The following is a 15132-nucleotide window of genomic DNA, read 5'->3' as shown; positions in this document are numbered from 1 at the left end:
CTCGCTGCCCTAAAAACCCCCCCGTGCTCCGCCCGTTCTCCCCTCCCTCCCCTGTGAGCCCTGAGCACACGGGGATGGTTAAAAATACAACGTCAGGCAAGAAGTTCCTCTGTCAGGAGTCGCTTGCTTTTTGTTGGGACTGTTTCCGCCGGGTGGAGAAGACATCGCGGGTTAGGTTTTGTTAGCAGAGGCCTGTGTGTGTGTGTGAGACAGAGAGAGAGAGAAATAGAGAGAAATAGAGAGAGAGAAACTTCCTAATCCCCCCTCTTCTGAGGCATCTCCAGCCCGACCCACGTTAATTAACGGGGATGCTATTACTTTGGTTCGCTCCTTCCTAGCACAGCGTAAGGAGCGGTCCGTGTGGCATCCCCCAGGGAGCTGAGCGTTTAAAAAATGCACAGGGTACCTTTTCTCTCTCCCTTCTCTCTCCTGTTTTTCTTTCTCTCATTCACCTCCTCCGAGAACCCCCAGAGCAGCGGCGGGGCCCGCGCCTGATTTTATTACCATCACGCGCTCTCCGTGGTCATCTTTTAATATTTGAAAGGATCATTTGTTAACTGGGAAACGGTCAACTTTCTTTGCTCGGGCTTTTGAAATATAATTTTCAATTTTTAATTTGATTCATTTAGATGAAATCATTAATCAGGGTTGAAACTGAGTTAATTTTCTGGAAAATAAATGAGGTTGTTAGAGTGAGCATTATTAAGTGGGCTCTTTGTGAGGACGGGATAATAGCGGGGAGCGGGGAACGCTCGGGGAAGGGCAGCACTTGTGCCAAAACGGAAAGGATTTCTTCTCCTTGTTAAAGGGAATAATTTATTTTAAAAATTAGTTAGATCGGAGGATTTTCAACATTAAGCATTATAAACACCCCATTAATTATAGTGGAAATGGTACATAGCCAAGTTTTGAGAAATTATGAGGAAGGGACTTGGTGTAAAGTTCTGTTTCTTCCTGCGAGGTGTTAAAGGCCTGTACTTTCTAATGTGCTTTTATCCTGTTTTCTTTGAAAGCCATGTACGGTTAAGTCCTCGCTTGGTGTTGTCCGTAGGTACTGGGCCTTTAAGGGAAGTGACGTATAACAAAACCGATTTTACCCCAGGCTCATTGATATAAACAGGAGTTAAGTTCCTAGGGCACCTCATCAATGTTACAGCCAAAGGATGTCCAATGAAACAATGTTATCTGAGGACCTGCTGTACCAGCTTTCATATAATTTTAAAAATGTTTTTATTGATTTTTTAAAAAATACGTATAAGGACTTTATACATATTTGAATAAATCGAATTGGGTGAGTATATGAGGCCAAAGATAAGACCGATCCCTTTTAGATGTAATAGAAAATTAAATGTGTGTTCCACTTGCTGTGGCGGCTGCTGTTGTTATTTTTATTGAATGGGACAAGTTTAAACAATTTAGAAATGCCACAGAGATCGTCTAGATCAGGGGTGGGGAACCTTTTTTCTGCCAAGGGCCATTTGGATATTTACGATACCATTCGCGGGCCGTACAAAATTATCAAGTTAAAAATTAGCTATGAAAAAAGCTCCTGGATTTATTGAAGTTCGAGTCCCGCCTGCGGTGGCCTTGGCAGGGCCAGACCAAATGATTTCGCTGGCCGGACCTTCCCTGCTCCTGCTCTAGATGGTCAGTTGCTCTTACCTTGATCACAAACGCGGTAGATATCCAAGAGTTCGAAAAACAATGTATATTCTTAATGAGTGAACCTGTCCCCCGGTGATATTTTCAGTACAGTTACACGTGGAATTGTCTAGCCTTAGTGCTCAGGATGCCCTGGCCAGATCAGATCCGGTCCAAGTCGTATGGTGGACAGATGCAAACATATGCCGCTGATTGCAAAAAAAAAAAAAAAAAAAAAAATTAAATTTAGTTACTGTTTGGATGTGGAAGCCGGAGCCGAGACTCACTTATTTTGGAATTGGCCGCATGGTAATGGGTTAGCCATCTGTCCGGCACGCGAAGCATTCAGCGCACATAGACTCGCGGCATTGACATTGGCTGGTGGTGTTGGCCAAAGGGAATGCAAATGCTTGATGCTCACAAACAGAAATTGGTTTAAAGCTCGCTGGGCTGTTCTCCTCTCTCCCGCCCCCCTTTCCCCCATCCCTCCCCATTCCCCATCCCTTGCTCCCCCCACTCCCAGGTCCTCAGTGAGGCCAGTGGCCGGTATAATGGGTCACCTTCCACTTTCTGATTGTGAGAGAGGCCCCCGGGTCAGCTTCAGTCCCTTTCAGACACCGTCACCCGACTTGGGAGACGGAGCGCCACCCCTCCCGCCCCGACGCTGGGCCGCGGCCCTGTCCTGCTCCGTGTTTTGTTTTCACACGCCGAAAATAAAGCGCTCACATGAGCTCATTGACTGAGAGTGGAGCTGGCAGCCTTATCAGGGGAAGAGAGAGGAGCTCTGAAGATGAAAAGCCCCGGCCGTGACAGAAGTCTTTATTACTTTGGGCAGTAATGGAATGCGGTGTACACAGGGCAGAGCCACGGCTGCTGGAGCATTTAGGGAAAGCCCGAGCAGCCGTCGTGTTTCAGGTTGTTCCTCATCTGACTTTCGCCGTGAGCCCGCTGACCCCAGGGAAAGGGCTCGTCCAGGTTAGAAGCGATGTTAAGAACACGCGTGTGTCTCCAGAGGAAACGGAGCTGCGGATAATCCCCGATGGCTCTTTGAATTGGCCTTGGGGCAGCATGCATCAAAATAACACCCATCTCTCCCCTGTGCTACTGAAACGCCCAACTTGTTGCAGATTTTTATTTAAAAAATTCGACCGTTTGTCTACCCAAATTATGCAGAGAACAAATGTTCTGGGTACTTTGTATAATTGCTTTCATCCTCTGGCATTGAAGAAAAAATCTTCACTTGATCCTGAGGGCTTTGAGGCAGTTGAAGCAGAAATTCAGCATCCCAAGTTGGGGGAAAACTGCCTGGAATGAACGCCGTTAGCTTTTTCACTGAGTCGTACTTGAATAGACAGCTAATTAGGCCTCTTGAAATATATTTTGTTTCCAAAAATAGAGGAAAGGTACTAAAAGCAAAATAGAAATAAAGTCTGTGCTGCACCCTTTCCAAGAAATGGACATCTTAAGCATTTTTGACATGCGATACTAGCATTTTGTATTTTTTAATATTTGAAATTTAATTCTCTGAAATAATTGAAACAGGTTCTTATCGTACACTGTCCTCAGTGAATTCCCTGGCTGTATTTCACCAAGTGGGAAAATAAAGTCCATTTACGGTGGATCACGTTGGACTAGAGCAGTGGGCCGTATCGGAGTTTCCTTTTTCTATATGTGTCGGCACCTGCCATTTCTGAGCAAACCTGGGCTCTTAAAGTAAAGAGAGGTGCGTGTCATGAGGACTGGAGAATTTCAGACCCCCGGTCAGCATTCCCAGGGGATAATACCAATCTCGAGCACAAAGCCATGCTTTCTGGGATTAAGCATGGTTTCATGTGCCACGTAATGGCTTGTTCTAATCATACCTTTTCTCAGACGTGTATTTCAAGTACTTGCCTGGAACCCAGCATCCCTCTCGTCTTTCCTAGAAGGAGAGGAGATAGAATTTTGCTTCTCACACGGGCCCTGGCAGGTTCTTCCGAGGGGAGTTTACAGAAGCATTGCCCCTGCCGCAGTCCACTCTCCGCAGGATGGGTCAAGGGGTTGCCTCTTGTGATGTCACAGGCACCAGAGGTGCCCCAGGTCTCCAGATATCTTCTCTACCAACACAGAGTCCCCACATTCCCCCAGTGGAGACGAATTTCTTTGTATTTGGACTTTACACTTCCTTGTTCCCGGGAAGAAGAGACCTGAAGGCCGTAGGGAATCTGTGTTTACTGAAGGCCCACCATGTGCCAGGTACAGTGTGAGGCCCTTTAGAAAATGTTCTTCATGTGATTCTTCATTCTCATGCTACAGGGGAGGCGGGAACTGATACTCAAAGGGGTTCACGAATTGTGCAGAGGACGCGCTGCGAGAAAGTGGTCGAGCCCTGATTCAAACCCATCCGGTGATTTTTTTCCACTTGACTTTATTGTGCACTGAGCCATCAGATCTCATCAGCCGGCCCCAGGGCGCTGACAGCGCCGGTCAGCTGGTGGGCTGGGGGCAGAGGACCACTCCGAAAGGTGGGAATGAGAGGAGATGGCTTGTGAAAAGTCTTCCCTCTAGACCGGGTGGCTGGACACACAGTAGGGCTGATGGAACCATTGAGCAAATAAATACGGACATTTTGCTGTTCTTCAGATATTACAGCGTGAAATAGTATTCAAGGAGGTATAAATGATTGTTTCGTGTAAAAATAAACTGCGTTGATTTCTAGAACAGCATGTGTGATGCAAACGTAAGTACGCGGAATAGCTCCTCTCGAGTCCTCACGATGAGCCAGCTGAGGCTCAGAGGGATGAAGGTCTCACACCAGGGAAGTGCAGGAGCGGGGATTTGACCCTGTCTCCTGAAGGTAAAGTGCACCCACTAAGCGCTTCCTTTCCACCAACCATGAGAGGTTTCCCCTGTGTTTCAGGATTCCTACGACTCTTAAGATTTAGCCGGTGCGAATGGAATAAATCCTAGTATTTTATGTAAACTTATGTACAGTTCCTTCTGATTTCAGATCTGCTCACTTTATCAAGTAACTTTAAACTCGGTAACTATTCAAACTTTGCGAACTTGTACCAAGTGGGAGACCTGCAATTAGTAGGAGCTTTAGAGGAATAATTAGAATGCCAGGCCCTGATTTCCAGTTCACCATTATCAGAATCCAATCTTCTAGACAGCGGTCGGCCTGGTTGTCAGAGACGGTCCAGTTTAAAAAGACAGGGACGGGGCGGGGGCAGATTCAGGGCTGGAATTGTCTTTTTAATGTCTTGAAGACAATGGGCCTGTATTTCCGTTTAATTAAAACTGTAAAGTCCTGCCTCTACTAGATGGCATGCGCCTACCACTATAATTGATTTTGTTCATTCTTGTTTTACTTCTTTTGAAAAAATTCACAATTAACTATAAAGGACCGTCGGTTTTCGTTAAGAAGCTGAGCGACAGTGGGAAAGAAGACACAGGGCCGCGGGCTTCCGAGCGTTGATAGAGGCGGGACGGTGACTGTTTGTCATTCCCCTGGAGCAGCCTGAAAGCACCGTCTTGCCCCAGGGGCAGCTGTCCGTCTGGTCGAGGTGTCCTTCTTTCCTATAATGCGGACAGGCAGACAGTCCCCGGGTTAGAAGGAAGGCAGCCAGGTGGTAATGTCGTGAGGGTGCTGCCGTCCCCCAGGAGCCCTGTCCCATTGAACCTGCCTCCGTTTCCCTACTTGTGAAATGGGAAATAGCACGTTCCTTACTCCATCGTGGTTTTCGCTCAGATTCCTTTTCTTTTGTCTCTTTTGGGATTGTATTTAAAAATATGAATTCATGTTTCTGAAACTCTGTAAACATAAATGCTGCCGTAAGAGCCAAAAGGGAGACGAGGCTTCTCCCGTGACAATTACTGTCCTTATCTTTCTTATGTATTCATTTTTGGGTTCGTTTAGTCTGGCTAAAATTACATACATATTCATGTTTTCTTAATAAGAACAAAGCTTTCCTCTCGGTTATTTTCCATAAATTTGTGCTCATAAGAGAGGTGATAGACGTGCTTTAACCGTCGGGATGAACGTTCACAGAGAACCCACCCGTGGAACCTGGTTTCCCACCCACAGTCCGCGGCCTGTTTAGAGACTCGCTTTTCCACCCTGTGTGATGCTAGTCTGTCTGTTGTATAATGTCCACACACCTGCCCTTCTGGCGTGGCTCAGGGGCTGAGCGTGGACCCGTGAACCAGGAGGCCCGGGTTCGAGTCCCAGTCAGGGCACCTGCCCGGGTTGCAAGCTCCATCTCCGGCAGGGGGCGTGCAGGAGGCAGCTGGTTGATGGTTCTCTCTCCTCATTGATGTGTCTCTCTCTCTCCCCCTCCTTCCTCTCTCTGAAATCAATAAAGACATATTTTTAAAAAAATATCCACGAATCTGCCCGGCCGGGCGTGGCTCAGTGGTTGAGCATCGACCTAGGATCCAGGCAATCAGGGTTCGATTCCTGATCAGGGCACATGCCCGGGTTGTGGGCTTGGTCAATGACTCTCTCATCATTGATGTTTCTATCTCTCTCTCCCTCTCCTTTCCTCTCTCTGAAATCAATAAAGATATGTTAAAAAAAAAAAAAGAAAAAATCCACAAATCTGAAGCTTGGTGGGTTATTTTCATTCTTCGGTCTCCACAGCCATGTGCACGCAACAGGCATGGACATGGATCCTTCCCTAATGCAGTAATAAGCTAGAAGCATTTTTCAGACGTGGGCACTCTGTGTGCTTGATTATAGTCAAGAACAAAAGGAAGTAAGTGCATTTGGCCAAGGTCACCGGGAGGGGAGCACGAAGACCGGTGCCAGAAAGCCTTCTGCTCTCCTGGTTCATTAGTGCCGTCCATTTGGCTCTGGTCTTCCCTGATTTAAAATATGAAGTGTGTTGATGCTTCCAACTGCCAAGGCAGTTGTACTTGGAGTCCATGGGTCAATTCCATCATTTTAAGTACAGCATTTCATTCATAGAATCTCGGCACTGGGAGAGAGCTCACCACGTGATCAGCCTCATTCATCTGCTCTCAGGCAGGCGAGCAATAAAAATGCCTCGGAGAGAGAATGGTTTCCTTCATTTGTCAGATTTCCCAAGGATAGGGACCGACAGTCTTTCCTGCTCAATATTCAGTATCTAAATACAACTCTCATCAGTCCGTTTTTCTTGAGATCTCTCTGAGGCTTTCCCCCAAAAAATCAAATGCGGTTTCTTCTTATATTGTCCAGGATAAATATTGAAAACTATTAAATTCTGCTCCCCTACCTTTCAACAACTTTTTTTGTTGTGTTTTTTTTCTAGTGCTTTGTGCTATTTAGTTGTCTTCAAGTTTTCTATACCTTTCTGAAGTTAGAATAAATTAATACATTAAGGAACACATCACACACAGAATTGTTGACAAGAGGGTCATAACTTTCTGTGTATACATTTCAGGTTTAGAAGTATGCAAAAAAAAAAATCAAAATGAGAAACACCTGATTGGTGCATGGCTATAAAGCATGCTGTGAATTTATTTATTTATTTATTCAGTTAGTATTTCTGAGTACCTACTATGTGGCAGGCATGTGCCACAGTGAGTAATATACAATTAAAACATATACCAAAACCTTTTCGATATATTTTAACCCTTGAACTTGTTTTCTCCCTACATATCTTATGTGTTGGGTATGATTCTCTTTCCACATGACCTGGATGTGTTCTTTGTACCAGATTTGCTTTATTTTGAACCTTACCTTTACCAAATCGTCATCACCAAACATGACTAAACATCATGCATCGCTTTGGTGTCTTATCATCGGCTCTCGGAATTTTCACTTGAGCCTGGTAATGCATTTCTGTTATTTTTGTTGACTAACTAACAGATTGTCCAGAACGTAACATTCTCCCCCCATAAAATCACCATAAACTTCTCTTTGAGCTTCATAAGCTCATCTATGTTGCCCAGGTGAGTTAGAGTCACACATGCTGAACCAGAAGCCCTCCAGACTCAGCTCCACCTTTCTCTATCACCTCCTTTTTAAAAAAAAAAATGTTTTTATTGATTTTCAGAGAGAGAGGAACATCGATGAGAGAGAATCATTGACCAGCTGCCTCCTGCACACCCCCTACTGGGGATCAAACCCAAAACCTGGGCATGTGCCCTGACCGGGAATCAAACCAGCAACCTCTTGGTGCATGGGCCAACTCCCAGCCACTGAGCCACACCAGCCAGGCTCACATCCTTTCTTTCTATTTTTAAACCTGTATTTTAGAATCCACGTCTGCTTTTGACGGTCATTAGGCTCCACTCTCTTCCTCTCCATGGAACAAAGCAAAGTGACTACACCTCTCAACTGGGCCACTTGTACATCAGATGGGTCAATTTCATATTTAATTTATTTTTACAGGGCATCGGATTTTGCATAAATAATATCCGTGCGCCTGTGTGCACACAGCGTCCCCGTGGGGTGCTGTGCACTCTTAGGATCGTGTTATCGGGTTAAACTCATTGCCGCCGCCACGTGTAATTGTGAGTGAGCGGAATCACTTTTCGGGATGTTGACATGCGGGCTTCACCCACTAATTCATAACTTTATTCACACGGGGGGCCATTTCACAAAGGAGAAAGGGAAGAGTCGCCAGGATTAAATGGTAAGGAGAGAAAATCGAGTTTAGGTAGGCACACGTCACAGTAGCCTGTGGAATTTGTAACAGGCTGGAAGGAGAGGGAAGATATTCTTTTATTTCCCTTCTTTTTAAAAGGCAGTCTCTCTGTTTAGCAAATGCAGGCCAAGCATGTTCTCTCTTTCTCTCTCTCTCTCTCTCATTCCTTCTGACATCAAGCAAAGTAAGAAATAGAAGAAATGCTGCCCTTTGAGTAGGAGATTCCCTTTAATTACATCGAGAAGTGATAATCGTGGGTATTGCATGTTTAATGTAATGTTCCGAGGGCCTCTTTCTCTCTATTTTCTCTCCCCTTCACAGCCACCTCATCTTGAGCAGAAATAAAAGGTTCAGGGCTTGTCAGCATCAGTTTATAGATAGCTGTTTAAAAATAATGAGCTATTGGGTATTGTAAGGCTCAGGGCCGTCTTGCCAGGCTCATTTATTTCCATTCACCTTTTGTCAGAATTGAAGACAGAAGACATTCAATTAAAATGTGTCACCTGTTGCAGTGACCTAATTTGTACTCGTATGTGTCATAGATTAGGGCTCTCTGCTTCAGACGACATAACTCTACCCCCAGTGGAAGAAACGCGCCCCCTGCAAAATATTTTGTCTGGTTATTTCAAATTTCTATCATTTCGATTTCAGCCCTAATCCAGATGCTACATTTTAGATAGATAGATGACATGATAGATAGATGATAGATAGATAGATAGATAGATAGATAGATAGATAGATAGATGACATAGATGATAGATAGATAGATAGATAGATAGATAGATAGATAGATAGATAGATGACATAGATGATAGATAGATAGATAGATAGATAGATAGATAGATAGATAGATAGATAGATAAATAGATAGATGATAGATAGATAGATGATAGATAGATAGATAGATAGATAGATAGATAGATAGATGATAGATAGATAGATGATAGATAGATAGATAGATAGATAGATAGATAGATGATAGATAGATAGATAGATAGATAGATAGATAGATAGATAGATAGATGATAGATAGATAGATGATAGATAGATAGATAGATAGATAGATAGATAGATAGATAGATAGATAGATAGACAGATAGATGATATATCTATCTATCTATCTATCTATCTATCTATATATATGCCTCTGAACGAGCCAAGAACAGGGAATCTCATCTTGAAAAAAAGAAGGGGGACTTCTTTGAGGTTATGTCCTATGCACAGGAATCTACAGATGTATTTGGGATGCAACTGGAAGCTGAAAGAGGGGGCAGCCTTTGCGTTTCCTATGCAGACCTCCCAAGTTTTATAATGTGACCATCGGGCAGGGGTGTCTCTGGGAAAAGCCTGGGGCGCCCTCCGGAACTGAAAATTTCAGCCTGGATGTTACCCCGCCTCTGGGACCCCAGGCAAAACAAGCCTTGTCTAAATTGCAGTAACATTTTAAGGAGAAACAAGGGGGAAGGAAATGAGTATCTCTGAGCCCCTGCCTCCGTGGAGAAGCAGCGTCACTGACTTTCCGTCGCTTGGCTCTGGCCCACACTTAGGGCCGTAGCCTTTTCTAAGTGGCGTCGCCTTATGCAGGGATCCGGGCAAGATGACCAGCCTTTCACCTGGATAACAGTACCCACTTCTCTGCCCTGCAAGTTCATCTTTCTGTTCACGCACCCGTATCGGGATGTGAGTATTGCTTCTGCCTTTGGAACCAGATGTTCTTTCCCCAAAATAGCCTTTAATGGCAGAGAGGCGGTCAGGCTCTGCGCTTAAGAACGTGGGATCGAAGCCGTTCTCCCCAACTCCCCCCCTCCCCCCGGCTCTGCCTCTTGCTGTTTCCAGTTTTCTCACTTATAAAAAGTGATAACAATAGTCCCCACCTCCTTAGGGTTTCTGTAAGGATTAAACGTGTTAATATATGCGCAGCAGCCCACGGCCTGGAATATCCCGAGTCCTTCCTAACCAGGGACTACGAGTCACTGGCTCCTATCTTGGTCTCTCCCGAGGCTCTGCGTGTCGAGATGGAGTCGATCCGTGAGCGGTGAAGACTTTGGTTGGTAGGGGGATGCGGGTGCGAGGAGGCAGGGATGCTCGGACAGGAGGGAAGGGACCGAAAACGCCTGGTGCCCTGTTTAACAGTGTCACTGTTTTGAGAGGGGCAATGGCAGGGATGCCAACCCAGCCGGTTGGCTGTTTTCTTGTCTCACGGGTTCTTCAAGAATCTAATGGGGTTAGATTCCAACCCTGGGGTGTGGCTGCGAATATATGAATAACTGTCACTCACCCCCTTCCTGTGCGGCCTGCGACTATGGTTCAGCTGGCCTGGTTCAGGACAGCGCCTGGAAGGAGACCCCATCAGAAGGGGCCCCGAGGATGCCCCTTGTGGCGTCTGATAGGGTTCCTGTCCTTTGTAGCTCCTCAAAGGAATGTCTCCCTCGCTGGCTCAAGATGGTTCCCTCACCGAAATCTCAGGAGAGTTCAAGGGGGCCGCTAGGGACGTCAAGGAGTGAGGTTTCCTCCATAGGAAGGGGAGCGAGAGTATCCAGAAGTCATAGGTGGGGCTTGAGGCCTTGCTTCGTCCCAGCCTGCTCCCCAGGCTCCCTTACAAGCCACATCCGATGAGGTTTATTTAATGCAGCTGGTGATTTTAGTAGCCATGCACTTCATTAAAGTATTTTTACTTTAATGGGACTATTTGCATCTTTCTTAAGTATTCCAGCATCTTTGGAATTCGCGTGCTTAGCAAACCTTTGTCTGGGAACAGCAGTTTACAAGGCTTGGTTTTAATTTGGGGAAGGAGGCTGGGGCATCCTGTGCAGTTCCCTGATGAGAAGAGCTTTTTTGTTCTAGGAGATTCCTCTGACTTTGTGCTGTTGGAAATGTGAACAGTACTTTTGACTTTGGACCACATCATATTAAAAATTTGCATTTGGGCATAAAATGCAGGCTTAAAATTAGCTGACTTAAGAGGCCCCGGTGCTGAACCGCTCTGCGTCTCTTGGAGTTTATTTGCCTCGCAGCGTATTTTTTTTCCCCTCCTTGCCCTAGTCTGGAGCTCTCAATTCTGTAAATTCTGACAGTGTATGAGATTTGCAATTCCCTTGTGGCGGCGTAGGCACACGCGGCGTTTGAAAGGAGCAGCAATGTGAAAGGAAACGTTCTACTTGGTAGGTAATGCCAACTATTAAAATCTTTTAGTTAAAAAAAAAGGAAAAAAAGACAATGGCAGGCTCCCCGTGAATAGAAAATCCAGTTGCCTTAATTAACTTCAGATCCTGTCAAACATCGGACACGCTGGGTATCTTATTTCCTGGGAGAAATCTTACTTTTAAACTTTTTCGGAACTGGCCTACAAGGGACATGGATCGTTTGTGTTTAAGATGATAGAGGTGCAGAGAGGCAGGCGTTGCCACCTGCCCTGGAAATATTAGGATGAGACTGATGTTTGTTTATGGCAGATCTGGATTTCTCGGTCCTCATGGTAAATATTCACAATTTTTGTTTGTTTCTGCTGAAGTAGTTAGTTGGAGACTTTTTGGTGTATCAGGTTAATTGGATAATTATCAGTTCTCTACTCAAATTTCTATTGTGTGTTTAGAGCTAAATTCAGGTTCTTTTTGATGGAATTTGGGTTAGTTTCTCTGTCTATTCTGGAGCAATCACATACATAAATGCTATTATTAGTGACAGGGTTGAGCAGTAAATGGAATGGGGTACCAGATATTTCTATAAATCACTTAGACATCAAATAGTGTCGTGATTTGGCTTGTGGTTTTTGAATTATCTCACCACTTCATCATATTTCAGATCTGTTTACCTGCAGAACTGAGGCAGGGTAGACTGTCAGACTTCATGGGGTAGATTTTCAATAAATAATCATGGTGCAGAATGGATTGAAACAAAATAATATAGCGATATTTTAACAAAGTTATAGTACAGTAGCAACTTCTGTATTTGCCTTGGCATTTTAAGGTTTATAAAATATTTTAGTAAGACATTTGTATAATATCCAATTGTAATACTATATTAATTAATATAACATTAGATCATTACAGCAAAACTTCGGAGAGGATATTGCCTTTCCATCCATTTATATTTGGGAAAGGAAATAAGTTACATCAGTTTACAGAGTTAGTTAACAAAAGAGTCATTAAAAAACTCAACCATTCTGATTTGCCAATTATGCCTTATTTTTTTAAACACATTCTTCATATACTATTTAGGAATAATTTATTATGTCATTGCATATAGCTTTTTTTGTGACTTCCAGTGAATACTTAGTGTACCTAATTTCTTTGTTTTTTGATATTTATTTGTCTCAACCCACTTAATTGCTCTTGAAGCTGTCCCCTGATTTTAGTTAAACTCTGCTTTGATGTTTCCATATGGCCTTTCAGACTTTATCTGGGAACCAGTGTATGATTGTGTGTTTCACTAAAAGATAACCAACTCTTAAAATAGCATTTACTATTAAGATAATATGGACAATTGTGTTTTTCTTGATTGAGTGGCTCAGTAATCATCTTTACCATTTGAGTGTATATAGTCACCCTCAGGATCCACAGAGAGAGATATCAGCCTTTCCCAAACTGTTTCCTGTTCCCCAGAAAACCCACAACTCACATGTCCCATGATATTAATGATATCCCCCAATCTGGATCCTTGGTGAAATTGGTTTGCAAAACACTGCCTGGCCTCCATCTCCCTGTGAGAGTTTTACAGGGGCCATTTGCATATTAAAGGCGCTGAGAGGCCCTTCAGTAAAATAATAATACTGATGGTGCTATTAAACCAAATCTATTTTGTACACAGTTTGAAAAATGCCAAAATACGTGCAATGCATTGCTCAGTTGAATTTATTCATGGGGAATGTTATCCTGTGTCATCAATTAAGATGGAACCGAATACCCCAAAGAGAGGCTCTCTCCTCGACCTTCCTGCCACGTCACCTTGTCTCTGTTTGGCGACGGTTTACCCAGGTCCCGTCCTAAACTTCACAGTTGTGCACTGGAAGCCGGGTTGCTCACAAGCTCTTCCCCACCTCTCCCCCACATAATCGAAACATTATTTTTAATTCCTTTCTTTTCTTATTGCCTCTTTCCTTGATCTTTTAAATCCCGCTGCCCCCCAAACCTCCCTGAACCTTGACCCAGCGGGTCGCTCTTTGGGAGGAAGTTTGACAAAAGCCATCTGCTCTCGCCTCCTGCCCGACTTCACGCTCCAGCTCCGCCCTGCGAGCACCCCCTTCTTGGCCACCCTGGCCCGCGTGCTTCCAGGAGGCTCCCTTTCCTGTCCTGTGCTCGGCCCAAACCCACTCCCACTTTTCTCTCGTTTGAAAGGAAATACAGTTGTGCCCCAAAATGTTAAATAACATTCTCCTTCTGAGACATCTTAATACGGGGCATGCTAATATGGAACGGTCCGTGCATGTCATCCGCAGGGCCTGATGGTGTTTGCAATGCAGCCCAGTCCCACAGGTCCACATTAAAGCCCCCACTAAGCACCAGGGTTGGCTAGCTGGTCAGCTGGTCTACCCGAGCCCCCTACTGAGCTTTCAGGGGTCCCTGACAAAGACGATGCAACATGCCATTGCCTTTAATTTGAAAACCAGTTTCTTTGGATTAATTCACGTGAAACCGTGCTTTTTCTTTGCTGTTCGACTGTGGCTTTGATTGCCTTGCATAAAATGTCTGTCGGGTTTACCATCCTCGGCTAGATTTGGTTTCCAACCGTGACCATCTAGGTTTAGCCACCACTTTTCCACATTCCTCTAATACCCCCGGACCGTTGTGCATTGACTGTCCGTTTCCCCGGCGCCCGTGGGTGATCCTGTCTTTGTATTGAATCGGTTTTCAAAGATGCTCCATAGTAAACCTGCGACCGTCTCTGCCCGCAGGGGTGCGTCTGGACAGAGTGCGTGGAGGTCGGCAGAAGTACAAGCGCAGAATAGACGCGGAGAACAGCCCGTACCTGAACCCTCAGCTGGTTCAGCCAGCCAAGAAGCCATGTAAGTACAGCAGACGCATCGGGCCCCCCAGACCCCCGCCGGCTCCGTGTGAGTCGGTCTGGGCTTGCCCACCCCACCCACTCCAAGGAGGCCGCGGCTCCCTTCCCAAAGACGGCCTCTGAGGAGCAGCAGCTAATTATCTTTGTCTTTCCTCTGGGTCTCTCCCGCCCACCTTTTCTCACCCAGTCGCTTTGTGGAAGCGCGCGTGTTTTAAGGCATCGCTTACGCAGTGCGAGTTTCACATTTACCGGTTATCTTTATTTTCAGGGGTACATAAAATGGATCATACTGCGATCATTAGTTCATTGGAGCTGCTCGTTTTCAGATTTCACAAGAAAGCGATTTTCGTAGTTTGCGCTAACTAAATGAGTTTGACTGCTCAACCTCCCAATGAAAATACATTAGGAGCCTCATTAATTTGGAGCTAGAGAAGGTTAACACACTAGCCAGCGATGGATTAAAACAAGAACGGGCCCAGCTAATAACAAGCATAGGTTGACGGTTCCGTCTCAGGGGCCCTTATGGGCGTCATGAATTGTTTTTAAAGAGCCCGTGGTTTCATAATACCAGGTTGCAATTGGAAGGGGTGATGGTATGTTGCTAAAAGGCAAGCCCCATTCTACTCGCCATTAACTAAAAGAGCCGGGATATAGATTGAGGCAATAACTGTAGCCCATTTTCTGAAAAATCAGCTCGCAGCTGCTGGGCAAGAGCCCTAGCGTTTTAGGAGGTTTATGCAAAGAGTTCATATTGGGCACTGGGAAGAGCCTTCGCGGGGACAGCTCTCACGTGTGGCTGCCTCTGGCTTAGAAGACACAACCGGCACTCGCCAGACGAAACCGCATCCGTGGCGGCTCCAGGAAAGACCCGGGTGTG

General features: G+C 45.1%; 1 protein-coding gene across 13 annotated transcripts in view; it reads left to right on the top strand.

Annotated features, from left to right (window-relative positions):
• Window positions 1-15132, top strand: part of ESRRG (estrogen related receptor gamma) — a 404445-nt gene that overhangs the window by 342847 nt on the left and 46466 nt on the right. For all 13 annotated transcript variants that reach the window (XM_081123847.1, XM_081123852.1, XM_081123851.1 and 10 more), the window contains one exon: window positions 14146-14256. In XM_081123847.1, coding sequence (XP_080979973.1) covers window positions 14146-14256 — 111 coding nt within the window. The remainder of the gene's footprint in view (window positions 1-14145; window positions 14257-15132) is intronic.

This window comes from Miniopterus schreibersii, assembly GCF_964146895.1.
Source record: "Miniopterus schreibersii genome assembly, chromosome: 21".
Lineage (NCBI taxonomy): Eukaryota > Metazoa > Chordata > Mammalia > Chiroptera > Miniopteridae > Miniopterus > Miniopterus schreibersii.
This window is presented reverse-complemented; position numbering and strand designations above follow the sequence as displayed.